The sequence below is a fragment of the Anguilla anguilla genome, chromosome 19, assembly GCF_013347855.1.
Source record: "Anguilla anguilla isolate fAngAng1 chromosome 19, fAngAng1.pri, whole genome shotgun sequence".
Taxonomy (NCBI): Eukaryota; Metazoa; Chordata; class Actinopteri; order Anguilliformes; family Anguillidae; genus Anguilla; species Anguilla anguilla.
The window spans coordinates 9687890-9714662 of record NC_049219.1 but is presented as its reverse complement, the minus strand read 5'-3'; the positions used below and the strand labels follow the sequence as shown (position 1 = coordinate 9714662).

The following is a 26773-nucleotide window of genomic DNA, read 5'->3' as shown; positions in this document are numbered from 1 at the left end:
AGAACATTCACATCACTGTGTATATAAATATATATATAATCCTTCTATTCAATCTGCAGTTTGTGTGTAGTTAGCCCGTACAGGCCATGAAGGGTAAAGAATGCCCCGTTTTTCTTTGCCGTGTTCAGTCCGGCACTTTTTCCCCACAATGCCACGCATCACCAATAAACTGAACTGACGAGAGGAACAGCATTATTTCCTCACGCGGCTCTCTCCAAAACCTGAAAGAGTTTTCCATGAATGAGCGGCTCTGGTGAGAATCCGGGTGAAACCGCTCGGCTCCACCCCCCAACCGGGAAACGCACCTATCCACACTTCGCCCGGCCCGGCTCGGCCAATCACGGCCACTGTGCCGTCGCCCGGAGTAAAAAAACCAGGGGAACGCTAATGCGAGTCGACGGGGAGAGTTTTTCAACATTCGAGACGAGCTCCTCACCGCGGGACTAACCACCGGTGCACTAAAAGAAAAAAAAATCAGATCGCAACAAAAGGAACAGAATTACACTAATGCACCTCTGAGAAATCCTGGGGTTTTTTTTTCCTTATGTAAGACAAAGCGCAGTGAGCTTTACATTTTCCGTTAAACAGGTTCGGCTGAACCCTGAAGAGGAGACACGTTTCTGTGTCGCCGCACAGCCTCAGGACGGGGAACGAGGCTCCGGCCGAGGCATGAGCAGGGAACACATGTTCACTGTTTTTTTTTCCCTTCTTCTTCTTCTTCTCTCGCTCCCGCCGTTCGTTTGCCGGTATTTCCGCCGCAGAACCGCCGCAACGCGCCGACGGCGAGCGATGCGCTTGGCCCGGCGGGAAGGCGCATACAGCGGCGAAATGTGTTCACGTTAGGAGGCAGATGTTTACCGTGCCAAAAAAGCTGCAGCTAAACTATTATCACGTATAAAACGCTAAACACACTGCAGGGACTGGGCTTACCCACTGAAGGGCCAATTCCCATTTTTATCACCGTGATCTTTTTTACGTACAGTATATACTTTATTTTTTTAATATATATTTATTAGCAGAGTCCAAGAACACCACAGGCACCACTGACTGAGCCATCCATTAGAGGGAGACTCTGCATTTCACAATAACCCCCCCCCCCCCCCCCAAATAAAATTAGCCCTGCCCCAGGGGGAGGGTGGCCCAATAAAGCCGTGGCTCACCAGGATGAGGAGCGCTTCCGTTCCGCGAGTCACCTTTACTCACGTTCGAGGGGGCACGGAACGTTCCGGCCAAAACCAGCAGCATTCCACACATACCTCTGATTCACAGGAACACGATCCCCCCCCCCCCAGCCATCTGTGTTGTCTGCGTATGTGTGTGTGTGTGTACACATGGGCGTGTGTTCATGTCTGTGTGTGTATGTGTGTCTGTGTGTGTGCGTCTGTGTATGCAAGAGAGCGTGTGTGTGTGTGTGTGCGTCTGTGTATGCAAGAGAGCGTGTGTGTGTGTGTGTGTGTGTGTGTGTGTGCGTCTGTGTATGCAAGAGAGCGTGTGTGTGTGTGTGTGTGTGTGTGCGTCTGTGTATGCAAGAGAGCGTGTGTGTGTGTGTAAGGGTGTGAGTGCGTATCTGTGTGTGTTCCTAAATTCCGCCCAGTCACAGGGCTGCAGGATCAGTGACACCAGATCAGCTTCCTATTATGCGCGTCTGACACATCAGGACCCGTTAGTCACGTGACCCATCCCTCCAGCACTGGCTTCACGCGCTCCTGCAGCGCGCCACTGCATCCAGGCAGTGCTGTACCGCTGCATTCCCCTAGAGGGCGCTGAAAACCGCTGATCCACATCCACTCAAGTACATAAAGATTTAAGCACCTGTGTGTTAATACGTGCATCAAAAACTCATTTTTTGTCCTTTTGCTTTTTATTTCTTCCTAGAAGGTGCAGTAGTACATTCAACGCTGATAATAAAAACTCTGTTAAATAGTGGGGAACAAATACCGGACCTGGGAGGCATTTACAGATTCTGACTTTATGAACTCCTGCCTGCACATTCAGAAGTGTCCACACACACACGTGCACACTCACTAATACACACGTATACTTTCAAACTGACACACATGCATGTGCACGTTTACCAACACACAGAGTAAGACTAACATACACACACACACGAGCACACTCACTAATACACACGTATACTTTCAAACTGACACACATGCATGTGCACGTTTACCAACACACAGAGTAAGACTAACATACACACACACACGAGCACACTTACTAACGCACACACAGACTTTCACATTAACACACACACAGGCATACACACATATGTACACCCAGTAACACACACATAGACTTTCATATTAACAATACATACACACACGCGCACACACACATAGAATCCCATACCTAACACATACTTTCGCAGACACTGAGACAAGCCCGCCCACACACACACACACACACACACACACACACACAGAGCCTCACATGCCCCAGCTTGTCCTCAGCGCTCCTGTCCTCCCCCCTGGGACTACCCTGCGTCAACTTACACAGGGAGCCAGGATGTGCCCCAGGGGCTCATGGGAGATCCTGGGAGAACCCCCCCCCCAGGAATAAGCCCAGCCGAAAAACCTTCAAGGTACGGTATTCCCCCCGCCAAAGCACGTCACTCTCAGACACTCTCAGGCGCGCCGAACGGTAGGAATGATCGGTTATGTCAGGCCACGCTGCGGCTCAACAGAGGCAGAAAAAAAGCCACCGCGTCACAAGACGTTACAAGATGGCGGCCGACAGGGGACTGTTCCCTCGCACACGGTCGCCCTTCAGCGCGGCAGAGACCGCCTGGCACGTGTCTGCGGGGCCTCTCCGTCGTTCGCTCGTTAAACTCTTTCCAGACAGAGGAACCGCGTCAGGGAGGAGCGGCCAATGAGGTTCGAGCACGGGCAAAGCGCTGAGTCAGCAGGTACGGACCCCCCCCCCCCCACGTCCCCCCGAGAGACGGAGCCGTAAAAAAAGCGGCGGGCTCCCGAAGGACACGGCGGTCCGGTCCGGTCCGATCACGAAGGGGCGCGTTACCCTTACGTGAGGAGATGACGGGACAGGGGCTGCGAGCGGCCCGTTTAATCAGAGAGAGCGTCTGATAAGAGACACGTCAGCGGGAGCTAGACACAAAATGGACGCCGCCGCCGCTCAGCGGCGCTGGATTAGCGCTTCACCACCGTCCACGGCGCTTTGAGGCTCAGGCCCTGACTCAGATAACAATGAGAATGGCGTTACGCTGCGGACTTCCGTCGGAAAACGTTTCAGCGCCCAAAAGTGGAACATCGTGTCAAAACCGCTTTTTTCATTTTAGCTGGATAAATATCAATTGCCATGCCTCATGATTCACCGTACGCTGAGTCAGGGTTTCTTTCATGCAAAATGGGAGGGGGGGGGCAGGGAATTAAAATCCTCAGGGTTTAAGAGTAGCAAGCTCAAAGCAAGTTCCCAGTTGACTTCCATTCATTTTTTTTTTTTGCTGCCATTAACAGGCTGGGCATACCAAATTACCCATAATTCATCATGTGGCCATTCATAATGAATGGAAGATCGGCTAATTGTTGCTACCATTCATTTCTACGGGCTTGAGGGCTAATGCTAGCACTTATCCACAGCTATCTGCCTTGTGTGTCATTTTGTTCACACGTTAATGCTGCTACAGAATGGAAGGGCCATACCCGTCCAATACTGCTCCATGAGACCTTCCCCCTTAGTGTGCTCCGAAACTTTTTGACTTAGGAGCGCATGTGATCCTTGGAAAAAACGTCAGCGTAGAGCTCTGTCTTGTCTGGCTTAACAGCCACTCACTCATACGAACGATTTCCTCAGCCTCACAGCGGGAAGTCTTAGAAAGTTAGAAAAAAAATTGTTATTTCAACCATTTGAGGAAAACCAGATATATGTGGGAAACTATTTCCCCAAAGAGAATAATCTAATCTAATTTGACAAATATGGCAGACCACAGACAAAAAAAAAAAAGATACACTTTAAAACCTGTGTGTAATTTATCCTTTAGCCTGTTTTTTTAATGCAGCCACCTTAACAATGCATTGTTAAAAATATGACTGGCTGCTTGGGTGATTTTACAATCTGCATGAGTAAAAATAAGTACCTCTTTCTCCCCCCCCCACCCCTCGGGGTTGCAGTTATGAAAGCGCCCCTCTCCCCAAAGTTGTGTCTCAGTCGGTCACGGGCCGCAATGAAAGCAAAAACGACTTGGGGGGAGGGGGGGGGGGGGGAAGGAAAGAACAACAGCCAGGGATTTGGTAAATTATTAAAACTTACCGGACGACCTTTCAGCCCGGGGTTTTACAGTAAATGACGAGGGCGAGAGCTGGCCCTGACACACCGTGCCAGCTCTGAAACACAATACGGATGTTGCGTTACAAAGAAAAACAAACTATGACCCGCCAAAAATAATTTGCCGACTCAGCTGTTCCTCGCGCGCGCATAGCCGAACGTCGCTGGGCCGTGTGTTTATGCACGGGGGCACCTCAGTCAGAGCTTCTTCACGCGCTGCCAGAGCGAATTACCGGAAGGCGGGGCTGGCTCAAGGTCGCGGGCTTTTCTGTGCTCGGACGTCGCTGGTCAGACACTGGCCCGCCACGGGAAAAAGTGTGACCCGATTGACAATGGGGGGGTTGTCGTTCTCTCCGGGACCCCAATTAGAGTTATGCTCTGTGTGGCGTGAGACATTTCTTTATTCGTGAAGCCGAGGTCGTGCTCAGTGTTCGGTGTTACATAACATTGCTTCCGGGCATTGTAGTCCAAAGGTCTGAAGGCTGGAAATGCAATTAAGCCAGCTTTGGACTTCATTTCCCATCATCACCTCAGCAAAAAAAAAAGTTACACAGTATTTTTCAAGCTGCTGCCATGGGTTGACTTCATAAAACAGCACTGTAAATGCCTTACTGTCATCCATCTTGCACCACATATATACTTTTCTTTGAGGCAAAATGGGTCTCTGGCAGTGGGAGCATAAAACATCCCTTGCAGGTGTGTTGGAGTCATGATTCAGAGCCGGCTGCATTCAGCACAGTGGATTCAGGTCAGGTTCAGGCCCCGGTCCCCATAAAGCTCAACTGTGACAAAAGCTCTACACAAATAAAAAACTGAACTGAACTGCACTGAACTGAAGATTTACCAGGAGGGGAAAGCAGGGCCGCTCAGAGAGACAGTAAGGGGTTACATGCGGTGCCGGTAACACGGACTTAGCGCTGCAACATTAATGAGGTCCATCTGGCTGACGAGCACAGGTCTGCCAATTCGAGACGCCTGCCCTCCGGCACGGAGGAAAATCTCTCCAAAATTCGCAGAGCAGAAACGGGTGAACCGGCCCAGGGCGCTGTACACCATCTCAGCCGGGCCCCGCTCGGAGAAAAAACGCCTGTAGCCACGCCCAGTTCGTCCGCCCCGCGAGAAGAGACCCGCTTTCGTCCAATAAGAACGCAGCAGCTGAAAGCAGCACCTAGCCTGGGGCTTGAAAACGTTTTTGGAGTTCCGTTTTCAGTTACTTTTTTTTTTTTTTTTTTTAAACAAGGCTGGGGAAAAAAAAAACTGTCAGAAAGTTTAGGATAACTACCCAGGGTGAGCAAAGCATTCTGGGTACTGCATACATGTCAACGTCAGAAGGGGTGCTCTGCGGGAAAAAAAAACTGAAATAAAATCTCCTATATCTACATAATCAGGCCACGGTGAGCTGGGCGTGTCTTAATCGTTTATTCCCGACCACAATAAGCATTAGACTAAACAGCCATTGTCTACAGAGGCCCATTAGTCACCGGCAGGAATGCATCACGCAAATCAAAAGGCGAAACACGCAAACACAAACATTTGGAGCGTTTTCGCGACCGCGTCGCGGCGCTTTCTTTGACGTGAAAAGATGTGCCCCTCGCATGACTCCTGACCCAAATACACCGCGCCGAGCCGGCCCTGGAGAAGCAAAAAGAAAAAAAAAAGAAGGAAAAAAGAGGGGAAAAAAAAAAAAAGAGCCAGCTGTGTCAATACTAGCACCCGGCGAACATGCAAATGTACCCAAATGATCAGGAGAAAACTCTCGCGCTCTGGCTGGACCTTGGGTCCCCCTGGCACGTTGCGCAAAGCTGAAACCCGGGCTTTTCCCAAACCGTTGAGCAGCGCTCAGAGCCGCCAGGCGAAACCGGGACGGGGAGGCGCAAACCGCTACGAACCGGTCCCTCTGACGGCCGCGCGCTACTTTCGAAGAGTAATGCCCCCCCCCCCCCCCCCCCCCGTCATCCCGCGATGACTCAGGATTTCGCAATGCGCGGCACTCCGCCCATACACCTGGAATGAGCGTGAGAGCGTTCTCTTTTTTTTTTTTTGCTTTTCATTGATAAAAATGATCCGACGGTAATGCAATACCTGTCATTTGAAGTGAAATGTTAATGAGGCGGAAAAACGGAGTACAATGCAGAACCGGAATGGGGACGGTAAAGCGATGAAGCCCAATTAAAAGCCACAGGTGCAGCTACTCAGAGGAAATGGGTCATTTTTCCCAGGATGCATTGCCTGCGTGGGAATCTCAAAGAGAGGCATAGCAGGACAGACGGGCGGGCCCAGTGTGTTCTTCCATTACGTGATCTTACACGTGCAATTATGTTTTACTCACACAAAGCCAACGCGCGGGCCTCGTTGCCTACGTGGTGAACAGACTGCACGTGATATTAAGCGCGGCTACGTCCAAAACTAGGGCTCCTGGTCTCCAGGGACCAGCTGGAGTGCAGAGCACCTCGCTTTGAAAGGTGTTCTTTAATCCTGCCCTAAAAACACAGAGAGATGCAACCTCCTGGAGGTTTTTGTTCATCGAGAACTAAGCGCTGCTCGTTTTACACCGCTCGCCGGCGGACTGAGCGGCATTCTAAAACCCGACGCACGGGAGGCCGCCGGACGCTAATTCGCCCTTTCATCAAGTTCCCCACAGAGGCCTCGCTGCCGGGTGCGTGAGAGAGAGAGAGAGAGAGAGAGAGAGAAATGTCACGGGGACGTAAAGAAAACTCGCCAATAATGCAAACGGAAAACGGGGGGTAGCTACCAAGCTCCAGAATGAAAAATATGCCCGTACCTGTGGCACAAAAAAAAAAAGTCCTGGAGCATTCAAAATACAGGGATAAAAATCAACCAGGAACCCCAAAATCAATAAATGAATAAATAAATGAATAAAAATGCAGTTGCATGGAATGGCCACTGGGTGGGTTCCGGAGTGCTGGGTAGCCTGCCGTTCTGCCTGGAGATTAATCATCTCGTCTGATAATGCATGCAGGTTGGCTCAGTGACCTCACGGTGGATGGGAAAGCAGGCGCATGATGTCATAGTCATAGTGAGCGTCTGAGGACGCCGAGGTCGAAACATGAGTACAGGAGTGCTCACGTCCCGTCTGCATTAGCCAGGGGCAGCTGGAGTGCAGAGTTTCAGCACAGCGCAACGCACAGGCCAGGGGCTTCTGGGCATAACCAGTGGAGACTTGTCCATCGTCTCTGATATGAACCATATTCTCTCATCAGGGTGTATCATACTGGCTAAAAGTGTCCTCTTTTTCTGTTTGTTGCCTACTCTTCTTGTGAGGAAATATTTAGTGCAATTGCAAGGTGAGAACTTTTAAGATGAATGGTTCTCCTTGCTTTCTAAGTGCTTTTGAATGAGGTGACAGAAAAAAAATTGCAATATTGAAATTGATTTTCATCGTCACTGTAACATCTTGCACTTGCAATTCGGTGGGACTGAACACCAGCGTGTGCGTCCATAAAAATGCGTTCGGCCAGCCAATCCGATTACTGCGCTCGGCAAGCTGCCACAGGAACTGTACCGGAAAAACGAGGGGTCAAAGGTCGGCAGGAAGTTCCGGAGACCGTAACAGCCTTTCACTTCCTGGGCAAAGCTGTGGTGACCTTTCACCTGGCTGCAATGGGCTCCTTCCCGGTCATGTGATCCAAAACAGACCTGGCCCGCAGGATTCTCAAACGGACCTCCTACGCACGAACGTGCCTAATCGAGAAGCCCAAATTTGCTCCCTTCTTAAGAAACTGCATGAAACTGAAAGTAATGCATGTAAGGGCATAGCAGGTAGCCAGGCGTTTGGATTTTTTTTTTCTTTTTCACTGAAATAATTTGCATACTTGCTCTGATATGCGGCCCTGTGCCAAGAGTTTACTCAGTCATTCCGGTTCCTTAGATTCACTCTCCTCTTCTCCGATAAAACACGCTGCAGTTTGTTATAGTTTCAGATCATAAGGCTTAAAGGCGCCTATTTGACAGACAACACACATGCAGTTGCCCTACGCAAGCATCTTCATTACGGGACCTGTGTCAAAAACAGACCTGGGTCAAAATACGTATTTGTTTCGGATTCAAATACGCTTTTCTACGCTTTACTGATCTTGTCTGGTGTATTGGAACCAATGAAATACTCTCAAAAAAGTGCAAACCCAGGCTTCTGGTCATATTAGCAAACTCAATTACACCAGGCAAGATCAATAGAGCACAGAAAATTATTTGAATCTAAAACGAATACGTATTTGGCCCAGGTCTGGTCAAAATGACAATGCAAATGCTGTATGCACATTATGGCCACGTGAGAACATTTTAATTTCATTTTTTATCATGGAGGCATTCTCCCTCAGACTCATCTCAAGACCTTATCATACGGAAGGGTCCGGAACTGTGCCGGAGCGATCGGTCATGCTTTATGAGTCTGTGAGTCTGAGCGAAGCCGTCTCAGACAGGCGCTGCTTTATGAGTTTTGGCGCGTCCCCGTCCCGACGCAGCCGGGGGAAACGTCATCCATCCGCTCGTTTAATCACAGGGGCTCCCGCTTTTGGTTTTGTTTTTTGACCGGAGGCCGAGCGGGAGGCGCAGGGTGACGTCCAGAGGACGGAACGTGCTCCCTGGCAGGGGGACGGGGGGGGGGGACGGGGGGGTTGTGCCGGGAACGGAGCGATCGGGCGTGCCCTGACCGGCCCGCTTCGCAGAGCGCGCCTCGTTGGACATCTTTTCAAAATAATCCCCCGCAGCGCCGAGAGGGGACGATGACTGGCGGGGTGCCGGAAGTCAGGGGGGCTCGGCTCGGGAAACCGTTTTTCTTACGAACGTGACACAGCTCCCGGACGAACTTCCTGTTCCCTTTCTTTAGTACGCAAGACACCAAGCGACTGACGGGCTCAGAGCAAACAGCGTGCAATCGCAGCACAGGGCGTCCGTCTCCGTTAAGCCGTCACACCTGGAGAACGGCCACTCCATAACGGCAAAAAAGCTTCCCGTGCGAAGACGCGCCGCCCCATCAGCACGCCGGACGTTCGGTTCCAGCAGCTGACCCCCAAACACGGCCCGCGCGCGCGTTTAAGCGAACGACGCGAGGAACGCATCGCGTCGAGCGGCGTTTTACGCAGGAAGTGATAAGGGGAGCGAGGTCAACAACCGGGGGAAATAAACACGAGAACTTCCCTATTGCCGTACCGACCTTGAACCAGTGGCCTTACCAGCATTAACGAGGACATTAATTACAAGATAACTGTAAAGGAAGTGAAGTGCGGTGAGTTCACAGATGTCAACAATGTATGTCACCAATAGGCTGAGGAGAAACGTCAGACCGCCAAATGAAAGAAAAAAAAAAAAAAACGCGTCTCCACGGGAACGCTTTTGAATTCTGAACGCCGGTTCAAGTGAGCACACGCGCGGCGTCTGACCTGTAGGCTGTGGCTTAACATCAAAAGGGAGAAAGATGAAAATGGGCCAAGTGCATAAAATAAATTTAAGCAAGAAAGTGAAATCACACAAAAAAAAAAAACATCCAATTATAACAGGTATGAAGGCCAGATTACTATGCACCATATCCACACCTGGTATAATCTGTTGAATGTTGAATGGTGTGTTTTTAAAAAAACTCTCTGAAACCCTCTCCTGTAACGGGGTGGAGATCCCGAGCCGAGGGGCGTCTCTGTTAAGGGCAGGCTCCCGAAAGCGAAACGGCCCCGGGACGTCTCCGAGCCGTTGCTGGGTTACGGAGAGCCGAAACGCGCCTCTCGGCGAGGCGAAGGCCAGACGAGCCTTTGTTTTGCACTTCCGTGCTCCTCTGCGACTTTCAGGATCATTTTCAGGACCCCTTTAAAAGCAGCGCAGATGCCACGACCACAGCTAAGGGTTCCATGTCTGTATTGCACTTTCACTTCAGTCTGAAAGACCTGCGCCCTGGGGAATTTCCCCGGGACCCAAAAAGAGTTTCTCGCAGCACAGGAAACGTGCGCAGAGATCCGTGCGCAACTTCTGCAGTCCAATACGACTCAAGGGACTCAAACACTTTGAACAAAATCGTGCTAATTGTCTAGCTGTCTAAATCAAATTGTGGGGTAAAAAAAAATCACTCTCGCTTTTCCTCCTGTAGCCAAGCAAATGACACTTCCTCGTTTCTAAGGCATTGCGACGATTTAATTTCCTGCGAACGCAGAGAATGACGCTATGGCGCTTGTGTATTTGCCTCCCACCGAACACGAGCGGTGAGCAATGGCTGAGGCTACGGAAATAAACGCCAGTGACGTAGAGTGCACCATTAAGGGAGGTCAATTTAAACGGGACGTTTGGAAGGGCATTTTCCAGCGCTGTCAACGGTGCGGCAGGTAACAGCAGCAGCTCGCGATTCATTCGCCCTCACAAATAGGTCAAAGGTCAACGCGGTCCCATTTCATACTAGCGAATTGCCGCGCTGAGAGTAAAAAAATTTTTCGCGTTTAACTATCATTAACATATTCTTTGGCTAGCGGATTTGAGTTTTTTTTGTGTGTGTGTGCGCAAGCACATTAAAGTTTGTTGAAATAAAAAATAAAAGCTCACGTTGTTTCACCGAGCGAGAGTCACATTTCTCCTCTGATTATTTCCTATGTAAACGTCGCTGCGGGGGTATGACTACAACATGGTGTGATGTCAGGTGGAGGCAGTTAAGTCCTGGCGGGAGCAGGGCAAAGCAAACATCCTGCACGGACCGTCCACAAACCAGGCCGTATGCATTAGTCACAATGCACAGGGTGCTTTGAACTCTTTTGTCTTTTTTTTCCCGCAAGCCTTTTCTTCTTCTTCTTCTTCTGTGCAGAGGTCTCACCCCAAAGGCATGTTTCACGGTGCGGCTACTAACAGAAACCGGGGACGGGACGGCTCAGGTAGCGGAGCCAATGGGGAAGCCCGGGGGGACGGTGGGCGGGGCTACGGCTCAGGGGCGACCTGTGCGCGCACGTTTCGCGCGGCCTGTTCCTGTTCCGCGGGCCCGGAGGACGCGCGGCTTTCGCCGGGGCGAAGGAAAGCAGCTCTAAGCTCCAAAAGCCCATTTCCAGGACTCCTCACGCCTGAGCGGCCTCCCAAACTCTGGCACGGGAACACAAACAGTTCCAGTAAAAATACAGTTTGGAAAAAGAAAAAAAGAAAAAAAAAAAGGATTTGACAAGAGGAGCCAAAGCTTGGCAAACATATCAATACATTTTTTTAAAAAGAATAGAAAAAATATACTTTGGGAGCAGCTCTAACAGGACGCAATATACAGGTCCTGGGAGAAACGCGCTCAAATAAAAAAAAAATTTTAAAGTGCTGATTCAGCATTTCGCCAGCTGAGCGCAGTCTGAAACTTAAGAGAAGGAGAGAACATAACTGCAGCGGGGGCGAAACGCGACCAGATGAACAAACGTGCGCTGTCTTTATCCCTTTGCCTCGTAAAAGGAAACGCACACGCGACAAAGCACTTTTCCCTCTAGTTAGCGTTCGGCTAAGTGACGGTAGATCGTAAAATGCTTTTTTTCCCCCCCCATTGCCGCCGAGTTTTAAAAAGTGTGTGAGAGAGAGGGTGGGGGGGAGGGGGGGGTTGTGGAAGTGGGGGGGGGGCGGGGGGGGGGCAGGGAGGCACACCCTGTTATACACTGACATACAGTGTCTATCATTACCATGACGAATTCCTGAATTCCATTCAGGCACTCATCCCCTCCAGCTGGAGTCTCTGTTATTCAAGTCCGTCAAGCTCGTCAGCTTGGGATCAAGGTGTATACGATACATACAGGCCGGTCCAAAACGCTGTGGTAAAATACAGGGCTCAACCATCACTTTCTAAAAAATGTGTCGGGCAGATGAAAGATATGAATTGAGCGCAACAGCGCGTGGTGCATAACTGTCGAGTTAGTCATCAGATTCCCGGGCCAAGAGAGGGCAAAACACTATATAGGACCAGCAGAGTTACAGCAGGTCAGGACAGCTAGCGTGCCGTCAGACGGGAATAAAACGCAGTGAAAGAGCGTGTGTGTGTGCGGAAACGGGTCGCTGGCCCGGTCAGGTGTGTACCTGAGGGACAGAGGCTGTGTCTGTTGACCCGTGTGGGTGTTCAAACTGGAGGAGATAAGCTCCGTTGCTCAAAAATGCGGACCTCGGTCGAGCCCCCCTGTCCCGACGGGGGACCCACGGGGTCCGAAAGCCGCCGCCCCCCCCCCAGCAGCAGGGGGTCCCGGCGGAGAGCCTTTTGTTGTTCCTCCCCCCCCCACCCCCCCACCCAGAGCCGCCCGAGAAGGTGAGGCTCCGGGACGCTATGGGACGGCAGGGAAAGCCGGTAAGAGGACGGGTGAATCACTCAGCGATGACTCAACGGCCCGGGCCGCCTGCTATAAAAGAGCAGCGCCGATGGAGCTGTCAGAATGACACAGACCTTGAGCCTAAAGAGGTAAGGTTCACCCACACTTTCACTCTCCTCCTCACCACACTGCTCCGGCTCCGTGGGTACACCCACCGTCTCCACCTTCATGCCGTTGTATTGCTCTCTGTTTCTGTTTACTTTATTGTTGATGTTGATGTTGATGTTGCTGTTGTTCCGGTTGTTGTTGAGGTTGTTATGGAGAGCTTCGTCATGCTACAGCATCAGTTGAAACTATATCCAGCGCGGGCGGATGACTGTTAGTGACGTCATCTGGAGCGTGAAATCTTCTTTATTATTTACATGGCTTATCTCGCAGTGCGTTGGTTTTTTGGAGATACGGTGCGTTTCGTGAGAATTTGAGTACGTGAGCAAACAGAGTGGAGGGGAGAGAAGGGGGCTTTGACTTCTGGCACGGGGTGGGGTGGGGTGGGGGGGGGGGGGTACTTATTGAGCGAAACGGGGCGCTCAGAGAGGGGTCACGGTGTACGGATGGACCGTCCCGAACGCGCGGGGTGCTCCTGACCGACCCCAGCTGAACCCTGCGGTGCCATCCGCACTGCACGTGCTTGCGGGGCTGAAGAGAGACACTCACTAGCGCTTATTAGACTGTGCTGCGCAACATGCAATCGCAAAAAAAGACTGACTGCTGGACATCTGTCCAAATGCTTGCTTTTCGTTATATCGAGTGTAATAATCATATTTGCACTTTTATTAGTAGCAATACGCTTTTGCAAGCATAGGTTCACAACTATATAATTACTTGGTTTTTGAATGCAATATTTTATCCTACAAAAATGAGAGCGTGGAGAAGGACGTTGACTTTTATACCTGTTTATACAGTTTCTAAAGTTGAATTACTTCCGTAAGCTGCCTCTATTGAGACAGTAAAACAAATTTTAAACGCATGTGGATTCATCCAGTTTGATAGTATGGCACCAGCACTGTGAGAGGAACGTACCAATGGGAGAAGGGGGGGTGGGCGGGTGGAGGCCGTTCCAGTTGGGTCAAGGGGCAGTAGTGAATGTTGGAGGTCCCTGGCCAGGTGCTCAGTGTGCGTTTGGGTGCTCAGTGTGCGTTTGGGTGCCCCCGCTGCAGGAGTTCAGACCCAGATATGATGTCCGGCTGCGTGGCGCTCCTCTGCACCTCCCTCCTGGTGCTCCTGCCCTTGGGAGCGGGGGTGCCCCTCTCCGTGGAGACCATGAAGAGCAATGTCAAGCTGATGGCGCAGACCACCATCGTCAGGATACAGAAGCTCACAGAGGAGGTACAGCCACGCAGCCACTGCACTTCCATGCTTTGTTCGTTTTTTGAAGTTTTAAAAACTAAAAAATAATTTCATTTTTTTCCCCTTCATAAAAATATTTTGAATGCAAGAGTAACTGTTTTAGCCATAGTCCTCCGGGTAGAGCCAAACTTTCCACTGGTCTAATATGGTTCAGATAAAGCGATTTGTGCTGATGTGTGATGACATGGGAAGATTACATGTGGTTTGATAATTTGTGTTAAACATTGAAGAATTCATGACAGTTATTTTATATATACACTATATATATGAGGCATACTGCCTGTGGTAAAACATAGACATTATTACAGCTGGAATCGTTTTATTTTTACATCTTTCGATACGCTGCTGCAAACCCGCGATTCTCTGTCCTGAAAAGACTTTTAGCTCTTTAAAACAAACGTGCCATTCCGTTCTCCCCCCGTCCCCTTTCCCCCGTTCCCCCCGAGCAGTTCCGGATATCCCCCAACATGGTGTTCAGCGGCCTGGAGCTGATCCCGGACATCGCCCCGGACAAGGCGTGGGAGGGCCTGTCGGCCATCGCGCAGGGGCTGCACTCCTTCCAGGTGGTCCTGTCCCACCTGCCGCCGGGCGACGGCATGGCGCAGGTGCACGCCGACGTCCTGAGCCTCCACGGCGTGGTGCGCTCGCTCGCCGCCTCGCTCGGCTGCCCGCTGCACAAGCCCGCCGGCGACGGCCGCCTGGAGGCCTTCCTCAAGACCAACTCCACCTTCCACGTCACCATCGGCAACGTGGCCCTGGAGAGGCTCCGGCGCTTCCTCGGCAAGCTGGTCCAGAACCTGGACCAGCTCAAGAGCTGCTGACCCTCGCCCCAGCCGGTGCTACTAGTCCTTTTTCTAATTCAAACCTGTTATTATTATTATTATTATTGTCCTTTTTTATTATTAATATTATTATTATTGGTATTATTGTTATTTTGTAGTACTATCATCCTCTGATACGATATTTAATGTATTTATAAGAAGCGATAAAAGGTTTCTCGGTACTGTATTTTATACTCTATTTTTGATAATGGAGCACTGACGGAGTTTTGTGTGAGTGAATGAGATTTGTCGCGCCGCATTTTCCATACGGGCCTCTGCGCATTTTTGATAACTGACAGCTGTCAATAATCGGTCAATGTTTTTGTTTTTTTTTAAATGAAACGCGTTCTGTATCTGCGGTCATGCCGGGCTTTTGTAATGTTAAGGGGGGTGGGGGGATGGGGGGGGGGGTAACGTGCGGAGTCAGCGCAGGTTGTTATTCGCCAGGTTGGCGCCGCGGCGGCAAGTTTCCCGGGGGGCTGAAATCAGGAGACGCTGTCGAGGAAGAATACAGCGTGCGGAATAAAAAAATAATAATAATTCAAAAACCGAGGACAGCGTGCCACAGAGAGGTTAGACTGAACTGACCCCCGAAGCTGCGCTGCGGGCCGCTGGGGGGGGCGGGGCTTACACAGGCAGCTCCTGCCTGTCTGCAGAGCCTGCGCAGCGGCGCACGGGACTGGTGACTGCGCAAAAAAACCCTCCCTGTCACGGGCACGCTGCACGGCGGCGTAGGGAAGAGCTGGGAGGCGCCTGGCCGGCCCAAGTCAGTTTCCCTTTACGGGAAACAGAGCCATTCCCGGTAACCCAAAACCAAGAGGGTTAACTTCTTTCTGCTTTCCGTTTCATTATGTCTGGTTTTTTTTTTTTTCCCCAAAAGGGAATCTAAGAACACGATCACGCAGAAAACGCGCGTCAGCAGTTCGGCTGCACGGCTCTAATTTAGCACGCATCTGCCTGGAGCTTGTAAAATGTATTTTACGTTTACTGAAAAAAGGTCATTTGTTTTTTTAAAACCTGGGAAAGTATTTAGCTGGGTCTACCCAGTATGAACCATGTAACTACCCCCCCCCCCCCCCCCCATGACATTACTTTGTAAGAAATTGGTACATCCAGTCTAACACTTTCTCCCCGTAAGTTCTCAGAACCAGTCTAGTGACTTTTAAGCAGTGGCACTTTAAATAAATGTTGTTGTTTTTTTAAAAATGAATGTCCTGTTCTACTGTTAAAATAAGTTCTCCTTGCTGCATTTGGACTGCATTCTCCGTTACTGAACAAGCAAAACATTAAATGATTTTTCAATAATTTCTGACTGCTTATTTGTTTTCACAATTATTTCACACTGTTCACTGTCAAATATCCATATTTAATCAGGTATGAACTGTTGTGTGTATGTATATATATATATATATATAATTGTATTACTGAATTCTACTTCAGTTCACAACCATAAATAAAAGGGTACTTACCCCTTTATTTTAAGACCGATTGGTTTAAAGTAATCTTTTGGTGGAGTTAGAGGGAGTTTTAAAAAGCAGCAGTGACTGAAAGTACTGAGCTCGTGAACTTTGACCCCTGCATTTAACCACTTCTTTATGGGCTGTCCTCAGCTGAACACACACAGGCACATGCTGCAAGGTCATTGTAAAATGTGCCATCTAAAAAACCACAAGTAAATGATTAAAATGAACCAGAATGTCCTTTATTTTCAAGCGAGGAGTGGCGCGATCAGATAAAAAAAAAAGACCGGAATAAAAATAATATACACGTTTCACCAAAAACAGACACAATGGTTTTCACACTGACTTTCCAGCAAAGCACAATGGTGAAATATTAAGGCCTCTGATAGTTACTATAGTCTAACAGTCACTATAGGGTGCCTATGACACACACAGGTCAGAATATGGTGTGTGTGTGATATAAATAGAGCTTCAGTAACCTGATAAAGACTCAGTGGGCTGAGACTGTAAATGAATGTGCGGGTGCACTAGGGAAACAGTTGTGCAGGTACATTGTATTTCTCTACCTGCATTGCTTTTTTTACCCCGCACCTGTGCGAAGGACTGGATGTGCATGTGAGTGTCTCTTCCTTTTGTCCTTGCAAGGTGCAGGTTATGCTAATATCCATATATGTGTGTGTGTGTGTGTGTGTGTGTGTGTGTGCACATACCAGTGGTTCTGTGGGTGTGTGTATGTGCACACTAGTGGGTGTGTGTGGAAGAGGGGGGGTTTCGTGGCTCTGAGTGTGTGTGTGAGTGTGTGTGCACATACCAGTGGTTGTGTGGGCGTGTGTATGTGCGCACTAGTGGGTGTGTGTGGGGGAAGGGGGGCTGCGTGGCTGTGTGTGAGTGTGCATATGTGCATGTACAGGTGCACGTATACCTTTGCAATCCTCCATTTTGGAATGCCCATTAACAGCCTGCAAGCCCCTGTCCTGACTGCCACATGCTCGGGTAATTGGGGGAGCACCCGCCCAGCACCCCCACAGGGGGAACCGTGTCACCCCCTCATGTTATTACACCAGCAGCGTGGCCCCTCCCCAGCCCCCCACTCGGACCGCGGGAGATGAACCACGCGTGACGAAGGTGGGGAATGGCCTGATAAAGCACAAGCCCACAATTCACAGTCAGTCTCTGTGCCCTGCAGACAAACACGGGGGGGGGGCCTCAGCATCGCCCCGGGGAGGGAGAGCTGCGGTCCCTTCCCCCCGTCCCAAAAGGAGCCTGCGGCCCACCCGCCCGTACCAGCTGGGCACTGAGCGCACTCTTAAACACATACACTTTAAAAATGGAGCCTAAAATTACGTGGAGGGTTTTCCTCTCTCTGAGCAGCACGCTAAAGAGAGCCCTGGGCTATTACAGTTAAGACCCAGCCACAGTTGACAAAATAATTAATTGAAAAACTTGCCCTGTGTATTTATAATAATTTCATTCACAGCTCTCGCTCTCCCTCTCCCTCTCTCTCTCTCTCTCCTGGCCTCTTTCCCGATGCTCTAGTTTTCATTTCAGACGGGTCCCAGTCCAGTGCAGGCGGCAGGTCCCCTGCTGGTAGCCCAGAGGAACTGCAACCGCACACGCACCAGCTTCCCAGCAGCCTTTGCACAGTGCTTAAAGAGCGTTTGAGAAAACCGAGCTTCCCAATGTAGACATAATCTGGCTTGACACAAGTGGCCGATCCGTCGGCGTCACGATCACATCGGTTTTCTGGAAGCAGCAGTTTTAACGACATTAATAATATTTATGGGTTTATTGTTCCCCTAAAGAATGATGGGGGGTGACTCGGCTTCAGACCCCTTCCTCTGACGCTCTCTGGACGGGACACGCCGAGCCGTTCCTCTCCACTCCGACCGCCCAGTTACCGTAACCGCGACGACCGGGTGACGCTCTACTTGACCTTCCCCCCCCCCGCCGTTTGCAAACAAGCTCCTTTTACTGCCGCGTTTGATCGCGGCTCCACGCAGCAACGACGGCGGCGGCGGCGGCGGCTGCCAAGTCTGGCATCCCAGCTGAGAAACGTGACCCCGCCAAAAGGCTCCCGTTTCCCGGACGCTGCCCGGCGCGGAACAAACAGCCGTAAAAACTCTCAGCGGACGCCGCGCCGCGCGTTCCCAGCTCCGCCCCTCGCTGCCGTCACGTTCGAAAAACTGGGAAAGCGAGAGTCCGGGGGGGGGGGGGCGGGATTTTATCGCCTGGACTCATGAATAAGCATTAATAAGGCCACACTGTGTTCCCTTCTTATTGAATGACCGGATGAAATTACATTGAGTTAAAGTACTTGTCATTTTTTTGTTTTATAGGTCAACGCGTGACTTCCCTTCAGCGGTGAGCCGGTATTGTTTTCCCAACTGCGTGCCTCTGGACGAAATCACCGAGAACACGATCGTTGCGCAACTCTTACCGGCTCTTACGTAACATCCCTCTGTGTCCAACGCCGGCTCTGGCCGACAGCGATACGCAGGCTGCCTGCACAACGCGCGCTGAGACAGAAGCAGGCGGGTGACTGACTACGATGCGATTTCCTCCGTTACTCTGGGGAACCAATTCAAATTATAACAATCTAGAGGAACGGTTATTTTGTCGGTTTCGTTATCGCCTAAATTGCCAGAGGCGCGGGTTGAGTGGATTCTCGACTCGGAAGGGTTGTCCCGGTACTGTGGGGGTGCACAACAAGGGCCAATCCACTTCAGGATTTTGAGCCAACATTTCCCAACACTTATTGAATTGGCCCAATCATGTCTTGATCTGACATGTGTATAAGCAACAGCTGGAGTCACAGTCTGCAAGTGTATCCTAGAGATTTCAAAATCGATCTTTATGCGGCATAAATTATATTTAATCTAATTAAGACGTTGCTATTTAATACAAGACCAACCACAAATAGTTACGATGACCGCAGTCTTATCATGAAAGTGAAAAACTTTTTTCTTGTAAGTATTAAATATGCAACAAAAAAAAAACCAAACCAAATAGAAGCGAAATATTCTGCAATGGAATATTTCCCATTTTGTCAAGGACGTCCTGAACACGCCTTCTTCCCAGGCTCCACCCTCCCCCCCAAAACCCCCAGAACCCCCGAACCCACCGGACAGTGGGCCCGGCCTTTTCATCTTCAGACGCTTCAAACTCGCTCAAGATTTCTGCAAAAATGTCGTATTAGCATAACAGATGGCGGGCGGAGACGGCTGGCCAGAACGCGCTCGCTAATTACAGCACAGCGGCTAACTGGGCGGGGGGGGTTAAAGCTTCGAGAGGCGAGGCCGCGAAACACACTAAGCGTGGGAGCGAGAGCGGCGAGCTGGGGGGCTTGTTTTCGGGGGGGGAGGGGGGCTGAGGCTGAGAGGCATCCTCCTCCATCTGCTGGAAAGCTTGTCCCGGGATCTACTCACAGGGGCTGACGTGGTAAGGGAGTCGCGTTGCGCGACGCTAATTAACCACTTAAAACACAGACAACGCGCACGACAGGTAAATAATGGGGAGGGCATATTCACGCTCGCTATTACTGCAGAGCACCTGTCCGCCATCAGGAGGCGCCGTCGCGCTTCTCAGTGCTCCTCAAAAGCCAAGAGAGCGGAAGCGATACTAAAGGACCTCCGCACCGGCGCAGGAAGTGATGTAAGAAACCCCGCGAGCGTTCCGTGCGAACGCACTAAAACCGCAGCGCTCGTCGGCGGAGCGCCATACCGCCGGACTCCGAGCGTGCGCGGGAGGGAGCGGGGGCTCCTCCCGTGGGGGCTTTTATACCAGGGGGAGCAGACGGCAGCGCCCCCACACACTCAAACCAGAGAGCCCTGCTGCGGCGGTGTCTTCAGCACAGGGGTGCCGACACACACACACACACACACACACACGCTGCCGCAACACGCTCATTCTGCGCAATTTCCTCCCTTCTTCCCAAAACCTAGAGAACATGACCCCCCCACCCCGCCCATGCCGAGCCTCGGGCGCTGTAAGCCATCGCGGGTTGGGACTGAACAGAAACTGAAAGCACATCCAGCGTGAAGGGAACAGGCTTTCACTGGCATCCACACGCACCGGTATGCATTTACTGGAGACAACGAAAAAAGTCCCAAAAGAGGCGTGTTACCTAACAACTGAGCATCCCATCAAACGCTGCAGATGTCCGCTTGTCCAAATTCACAAAGTGCACTCGGCCTTTTAAAGCACTGCCACTCTCGTCCTGGGATAAAACATTTGGACTTTATTCACTGCCACAGACCTACTTCACGTGGAGGCTTCGCATTGTGGCTACGGAACAGAAGCCTCGTAAAGACTCCAGGGGGGGCATTTTTACTGCTGTGCTAGGTCTCATTACCGCGCATTAAAGCGGTCCGTAGGTGTACGATGGTACATTTTGAGAGAGGGGGAGAAAGAGAGAGAGGGAGGGGGGGAGAGAGGGAGGGGGGAGAGATAGAGAGAGGGAGGGGGAGATATAGAGAGAGGGAGAGGGGGAGGGGGGAGAGATAGAGAGAGAGAGGTGGGGAGAGGAAGGGAGAGGGAGAAAGAGTGAGAGAGAGGGAGGGGGAAGAAAGAGATGCAGAAAGGAAGAGAGTGAGAAGGGAGGAAGGAGATGGAGGAGCAGAGAGAATGAGGAGAGAGCAGAGAGAAACAGCAAGAGCGAGAGAGAGTGACACACAGCAGAGAGAAAAAGAAATAGAGCCACAGAGAGAGTGATAGAGAAATAGCAAAGAGAGAAACAGAGCAATAGAGAGAGAGTGCAATAGAGAATGATAGAGAGAGAGAGAGAGAGCACAGGGTGAGCGACAGAGAGGAGTGGGGGGGGGGGACTTCAATGGCTGTTTGTATTTATTCCATGTGAGAAGGGCGGTTAAAAAATATTCCCCACGGCCTTCGCTTGGCAGACTTTCAAACAAGTTTAATAGCTGCGCAATTTGAGCCCCCTCTCTCTCTCTCTCTCTCTGTTCTGCGGGCCGCTCAATGCATTCATCCGTACAGCCTTCGGAGCGGAGAGCGCTAGCTCCGCGCCGCCGGAGACCGTTAGCGTCTGCATCAAGATTCCAGCGGCGCGGGCGTCGGCTCTGTGCGTTTTAGCGCACGTCTTTAGCCGCAGACTACCGCGCGTTCGTCTTTCCCGTTAACGTTCGAATCGCGGCGTCCCCGCAGCCTTCCGCACCGTGGCTCAGCGCCGGGGGGCTGGAGACGAGGCCTGGAGCGCGCGGAACAGCTAGCGGCGCTACTGTAGACGCAGGCGTTCCTAAAAAACTCAAAAAAAGACCCCGCATATACAAGTCCGGCTCGTCTGGATAAGTCAACAAGCCGCATGTCCCACGGAACGCCTCCCCCATCCGGGAGGTCTCCTCGCCAGTCGCCCCCAACCCAAACGTTGTACCTCACACGTTGCACATAAAAAAAAATAAACCCTCATATTTTACTAGACCCTCATCACATTTCAAACAGAGGGGGGGAAATGGGACTATACAGTGATGGACCGGGGAACGGAACCAAAATGATGTGGTTGCCTTCGTCTTCTTAACGACACAGGACGTTTTTTATTTTAATCTCGCCACAAAAAAAATTATGCTCATCTTTATCGATCATATTTCGGAAAGGAAGAAAGTTTTTAAGAGTTGACAAATGCCTTTTTCACCCCAGTTTCTTAGCTAGTGCAAGGCTCTTGCTGAATTTGTGCAGAGGAACTGCGAATGCTGGTCTTTTCCTGCTGCACAATTGAACAAGACTCAGAATTTCCCAGAATTCACTTCTTTCCCGAAAGCCTGTCGGAGCAGGCGGCCCCTCCATCCATCAAACACCGCTTCGCGATCTCCGCGACCTGTCAGCAAAAGACCCCGCGCCCGATCGGAGCAAGCAAACGTTTTTTTTCCCCCCCGACGGCTCTCCGGAAGAACGGCGAACGCCCCCGTCCTTCTGGGCGAGGCCGGCTTAAAATGGCCGCCGCGTCACAGAAAGGGGGCGCGCCCTGCCCGCCCGTCAGAGCGGCGGGCTTTCATACCGCCAGAGAGAACGGCGGGAGAATGTCACCTGCTGTGCCACTCTCACACGCCGATTCCGGAAAAGGAACTGGCAGCACCCGCCCCCCCCCCCCCCCCCCCCCTCCCCGGTTGGCGGCTTTCTCTGAAGTGACGATCGTCCTCGGTGTCACAAAGACTTTGTGTCACGTCTACCGAGAAAAGCCGACACCGCTTCTAGCAACACCAGACTAATGATGCCGGTCACTTTTCCTCCTCGTTTACCAGATATGACTGCAGTGATAATGAAAACAAACGAGGCTTATTCATGCATTTCTCTATTCGCTATGTTTATTTGTGAAGCCTAAAATGTGAAACTTATGCAACTTATGCAACATGGAAACATAAACCAAATATTCTGAAGGGGAAGGTATTTATTCCACTGCACCAGGGCAATTCTGCCTCAGTAGTGACAGTGCCCATAAACCCTGTCCCATGAGCTCACAGATCTGTCCAGCTCTGACTCGAAGTAACCGGACAACGTTGAAACCCATCATGATCACCTGCTCCTGTCCAGCTCACACAAAATGTCCTCACAATGTTATTGGAATGTTATGCGAATGTTAGTGGTTAACATTGCCACTACAGGGCAGCAATATTAGCAACGTCATCCGGGTACCGGCTGTTCTGCTATGGGAGGCGGGGTTTAACAAATAAGGCCTGGGGGGGGCCAACGGCACCCCGCGTGGGCCCCGACCCGCCCACACAATTCACCCCGGGTCCCGCATACAGGGCACTGCAGCCCCGGCACGGCTCAGTTAGCGCCACCGCTAAATTAGCTAAGGCACCCCCCCCCCCCCCCCCGCCCCAGGACATCTAATTCAGTACCTTTACAAATGCTACAGTTTCCCTTCCCAAAAAATAAATAAACAAGTACATTTTAAAAAGCATATCTGCTCTTAGGGCTTAGTGCTCATTTGCAGACGCGCATAATTCAGTGTTTAAACCTGTCTTCGGCACTTGCTGACACCGTCGTTTTTCCCGCTTTCGCCGACTTTGATTCCTGTTAGCAAATTAAAGACGCTTCGCCTGACCTGAATCCTGAACGCCGGTGTCCAAGAGCAGCACGCGGCGCATAAAACCGCGCGAGAAGCCCGCAGGCGTTTTGGCAGGAGCGCAATAACGTGCCGTTTAACTGCCGAAAAGCATCGGAACTGCAGAAGGGGCGGCTCTGGACCCAATCCTGCTTTACGAACCGAGGCTTAATCTGCCGTTCCACGCGGGCTCTGGAACTTGGCTGTTCTCTCTCTCTCTCTCTAAAATGGCCATGAGCACAGCTCAGTCTACAGACCACATGACCCAGCACGGGAAAATGCCCGACACCCGAACGTCAGGAAACTGCAAGCTTCCGTCCGGTTTTTAAGCCCACTGACATCACTTGTGCCTGTTACGCGCATACGTTCTGCCTACATGCATACGTTCTGCCTACGTGCATACTCCGCGTACGTGCAGTGTCTGGTTAAGTGCATACCCTGGTTACGTGCATACATCTGTTTAAGTGTGTACACTGATTACGTGCATACGCTGGTTAAGTGCGTACTCTGGTTAAGAGCATATGCTGGTTATGCGCATGGTCTGGTTAAGCACATGAACAATCGAAACTGGCCCCGGGACAAGGCAATTAACGCGAGTCATTGGCTGCAGCGGCGCTGCCCGAAAGCGGGCTGCTCCAGAGCAGCTGGGAGCCTCTCAATCGCCATCTGCCCCCTCCTACCTCCCGATTCCCCGCCATGGTGAGCCATTACCCCCGTCCCCATTACCCCCGTCCCCGTCCCAGCGTCCAGAGGACCAGCCACCGCGTCGGCCTTAATTAAAGCACTTTACACAGAGTAAATACCACACAGCCCACAGGCGAGGAGGGTCCTCTCCCTTTCTCTCCGTCTCTCTCCATCTCTCTCTCTCACTCACACTCTCTCTCTCTCTCTCTCTCTCACTCACGCTCTCTCTCGCTCTCTCTCCCCCTCGCACTGTCTCTCTCTCCATCTCACTCTCTCCCTCTTACTCTCTCTCCCTCTTTCTCCATGTGCAATTACACCCCCGCTGCTCTCACAATGCCTCATAAGGCCTTTATCCAAACACGGGCCAGTGGGCAGCCCTGCTCCCCGTCTGAGCTGAGCAGATGCACACTTTGCTGGAGAACTTTTTTTTTTTTTTTTTTTTAAACGCTCATTTATCCAACAGCTATTTTACTACTTCTGCTTTTATGCCCCAGAAGTGATAATTCTCACCATACGACACATTTAATCGCACACCCCTCGTGAGCAAACTAATACCACCGTTACAGCCAGCGCAATAGGAAATGTATACTGTGAGAGTTACTTATTTAAGCACTTCTTAAACCTTTTTTTTTTCCCCCTGTGATGCTCATCTGTGGGCTCGTTCCCGGGCTGCGGGGTTCTGTTTCCGTGGGGGAGAGCGCTGAACAGCGAACGTGTTCTCCAAATCGCGTGCGGCCCGCGCCCCCCCTTATTTTGGCCCCGCTGTGGGCCCTGACCGAGCTCCGGCGCTCACGCAGCACAGCATGCAAACACAACCCCCCCCCACCCCTACCCCTACTCCCACCCCCACCCCCCCGCCACCACACCAAACCTTCTGTGCACAAGTAATTAGCCGCAGACAGCTGATGATTCAACTTGATGTACCATGATATCACTGAGTGGGGGGGGGGGGGGGGGGGGGGGGTGAAACAGGGAGTTCAGGCTATGGCCAACAGTTCAGTGGGGATTGGTGCCATCCAGGAAGGACTTCCACATAGAACTTCCTGTTAAACCACTGTACGGCATTGTGGGTAGAGTCACGGGGATGCCCAGGATAAGGAGAGACGCTGTTTCCACAGGGCATGCTGGAGACCTCTTCCGTGCCCTTAGATGTCCCTCATTGTTTATGCATGTGTAAGTTCATGTAATGTGGAAGTCAGCTAGTGTTAGATCTAATTATTATATCCTGTGCATAAAATACAGTATACATATTCAAATGACGGTGAACTGACAGAATGTGCTATATAACGTTCACTGACTTCAAAACAGATAGAACTGGATCAGCCGAAATGCTCAGTGGCATTCCAACACTGTCCTCTAGTGGCCAGTCTTGATTTCACAAGATAAAAAAAGGGGGACTTCTATCCTCAGATCCGTGAATCAGTGGTAACCACGCAACATTCAACAGCTGGAGATCTCTTTGAGCTGCTAATTAGTAGAGTCAGGTGTGCCAAATTAGGGTTAAACCTACAGGAACAAGGTTGCTTACCACTGCCCTGAATATTCTTGAGAAAAAGCATCATTTGTTTGGAAATGTAATTTTGGTGCACTCAAGTTGTTTTAAGTTCTTTACAAATATTCAAAACAACTGAAGTTTTTTTTTTTTTTGTGAACACACTGTAATATGGGTAGCAGCCACATAGTAAATTACATTTTCTTCATGCATGAGACCCATGTCAATATAGCATCATAAAACCACACAATCACTGATAAGCATTTTTTCAATATTGCTTCAACATTACATTTATCAACATTCAGTAATGTTACATAATAATAGTTATTACATTTCTCATTTCTAATTTCTCTGCCCAGGAGGATCAGGGTTATCTTGATTTTTTTATTACATTTTTAACAACAAAAACTAAAACGGTCGTTTATTTTAAATTCAGCCTTGCTGCATTTGACTCTAATCTTCATGTTCGTCTGATTTCAGATAATGAATATGTATGAATACGTGAGAGAAAACGTCATTCTCTCTGCAGTACTTTCGGAAAGCAAATGCTGCATATAGGCTATTCTGCCAGCAGAGGGTAGCCATCGACTGTATTATTTGTGGGAGATTTCTGTTTGTTGAACGTTTTCACAGTACTTGTGATATTGGTATTTTCTATCACCCACTAAAGACAGGACCCCACGGGTGTCCTGTCCTCTAACAACTCAAATACAATCACATATAGACTTTGCTAATTAACCGTACCTTAACATACGCTACACTTTATAAGGTCTCGTTTAAAAAAGCACTGACTGAACACCGGTCAATGTGTCCAAAAGTGAATGACATGTAGCCTACATGTTACTCTTCTTCAGTTCGTGAATGAGGCTTATTCAGAATGGTTAAAGGTTATGACACGTAGTCTTTAAGAAAGTAGAACGAACCTGTCGCCAGCATAAATATACAACAAAATAAATGGTAAACTGACCTTTTCTTATCAGCGTTTCTTTTCCCGAAGCCGTGCAGGTTTTCCAGTTGTCATTTTCAACGGTCCAGGCAAGTGAGTGGTCTCTACAGAAAGCAGACACGGCTTTGCATATGACTGAAAATTATAGTAGGCCTACGGGTAAAACACAAACTGTGGTACAAACTTCATACGAAGTGACACTTCAGACTGTGTATTTAGCTGGTAAATAAGTAAGTACTGTATTTCGTTCGTAATAAAACATACCCATAAAAACAACAACGAAGATGTGAAACGAAGCGGCACGAGAGCACGATTCAATGTTGTGGTCACCAGGTGATAGACTGTTCACCCTAATTAGTCACCCTAATTACCC

The 26773-nt window shown here is 50.4% G+C and overlaps 1 protein-coding gene and 1 long non-coding RNA gene across 3 annotated transcripts; one reads left to right on the top strand and one right to left on the bottom strand.

Moving 5' to 3' along the window:
- Positions 1-384: 384 nt before the first annotated feature.
- On the bottom strand, positions 385-26713 carry LOC118219359. The gene is made up of 3 exons (XR_004763745.1): positions 26665-26713; positions 26422-26504; positions 385-458 (listed from the first exon to the last, which is right to left on the bottom strand). It is a non-coding gene; the product is annotated as an uncharacterized LOC118219359 (long non-coding RNA).
- On the top strand, positions 12533-15146 carry LOC118219316 (leptin-B-like). Of its 2 annotated transcripts, XM_035402471.1 has the most exons (3): positions 12533-12682; positions 13751-13919; positions 14390-15146. In XM_035402471.1, the coding sequence occupies exons 1-3, from the start codon at positions 12657-12659 to the stop codon at positions 14759-14761; spliced, it is 567 nt and encodes a 188-aa protein (XP_035258362.1). In that variant the 5' UTR covers positions 12533-12656; the 3' UTR covers positions 14762-15146. The 2 variants fall into 2 exon arrangements, with proteins under 2 accessions (XP_035258362.1, XP_035258360.1); XM_035402469.1 differs by lacking the exon at positions 12533-12682 and having other exon boundaries at positions 13660-13919.
- Positions 26714-26773: the final 60 nt, after the last annotated feature.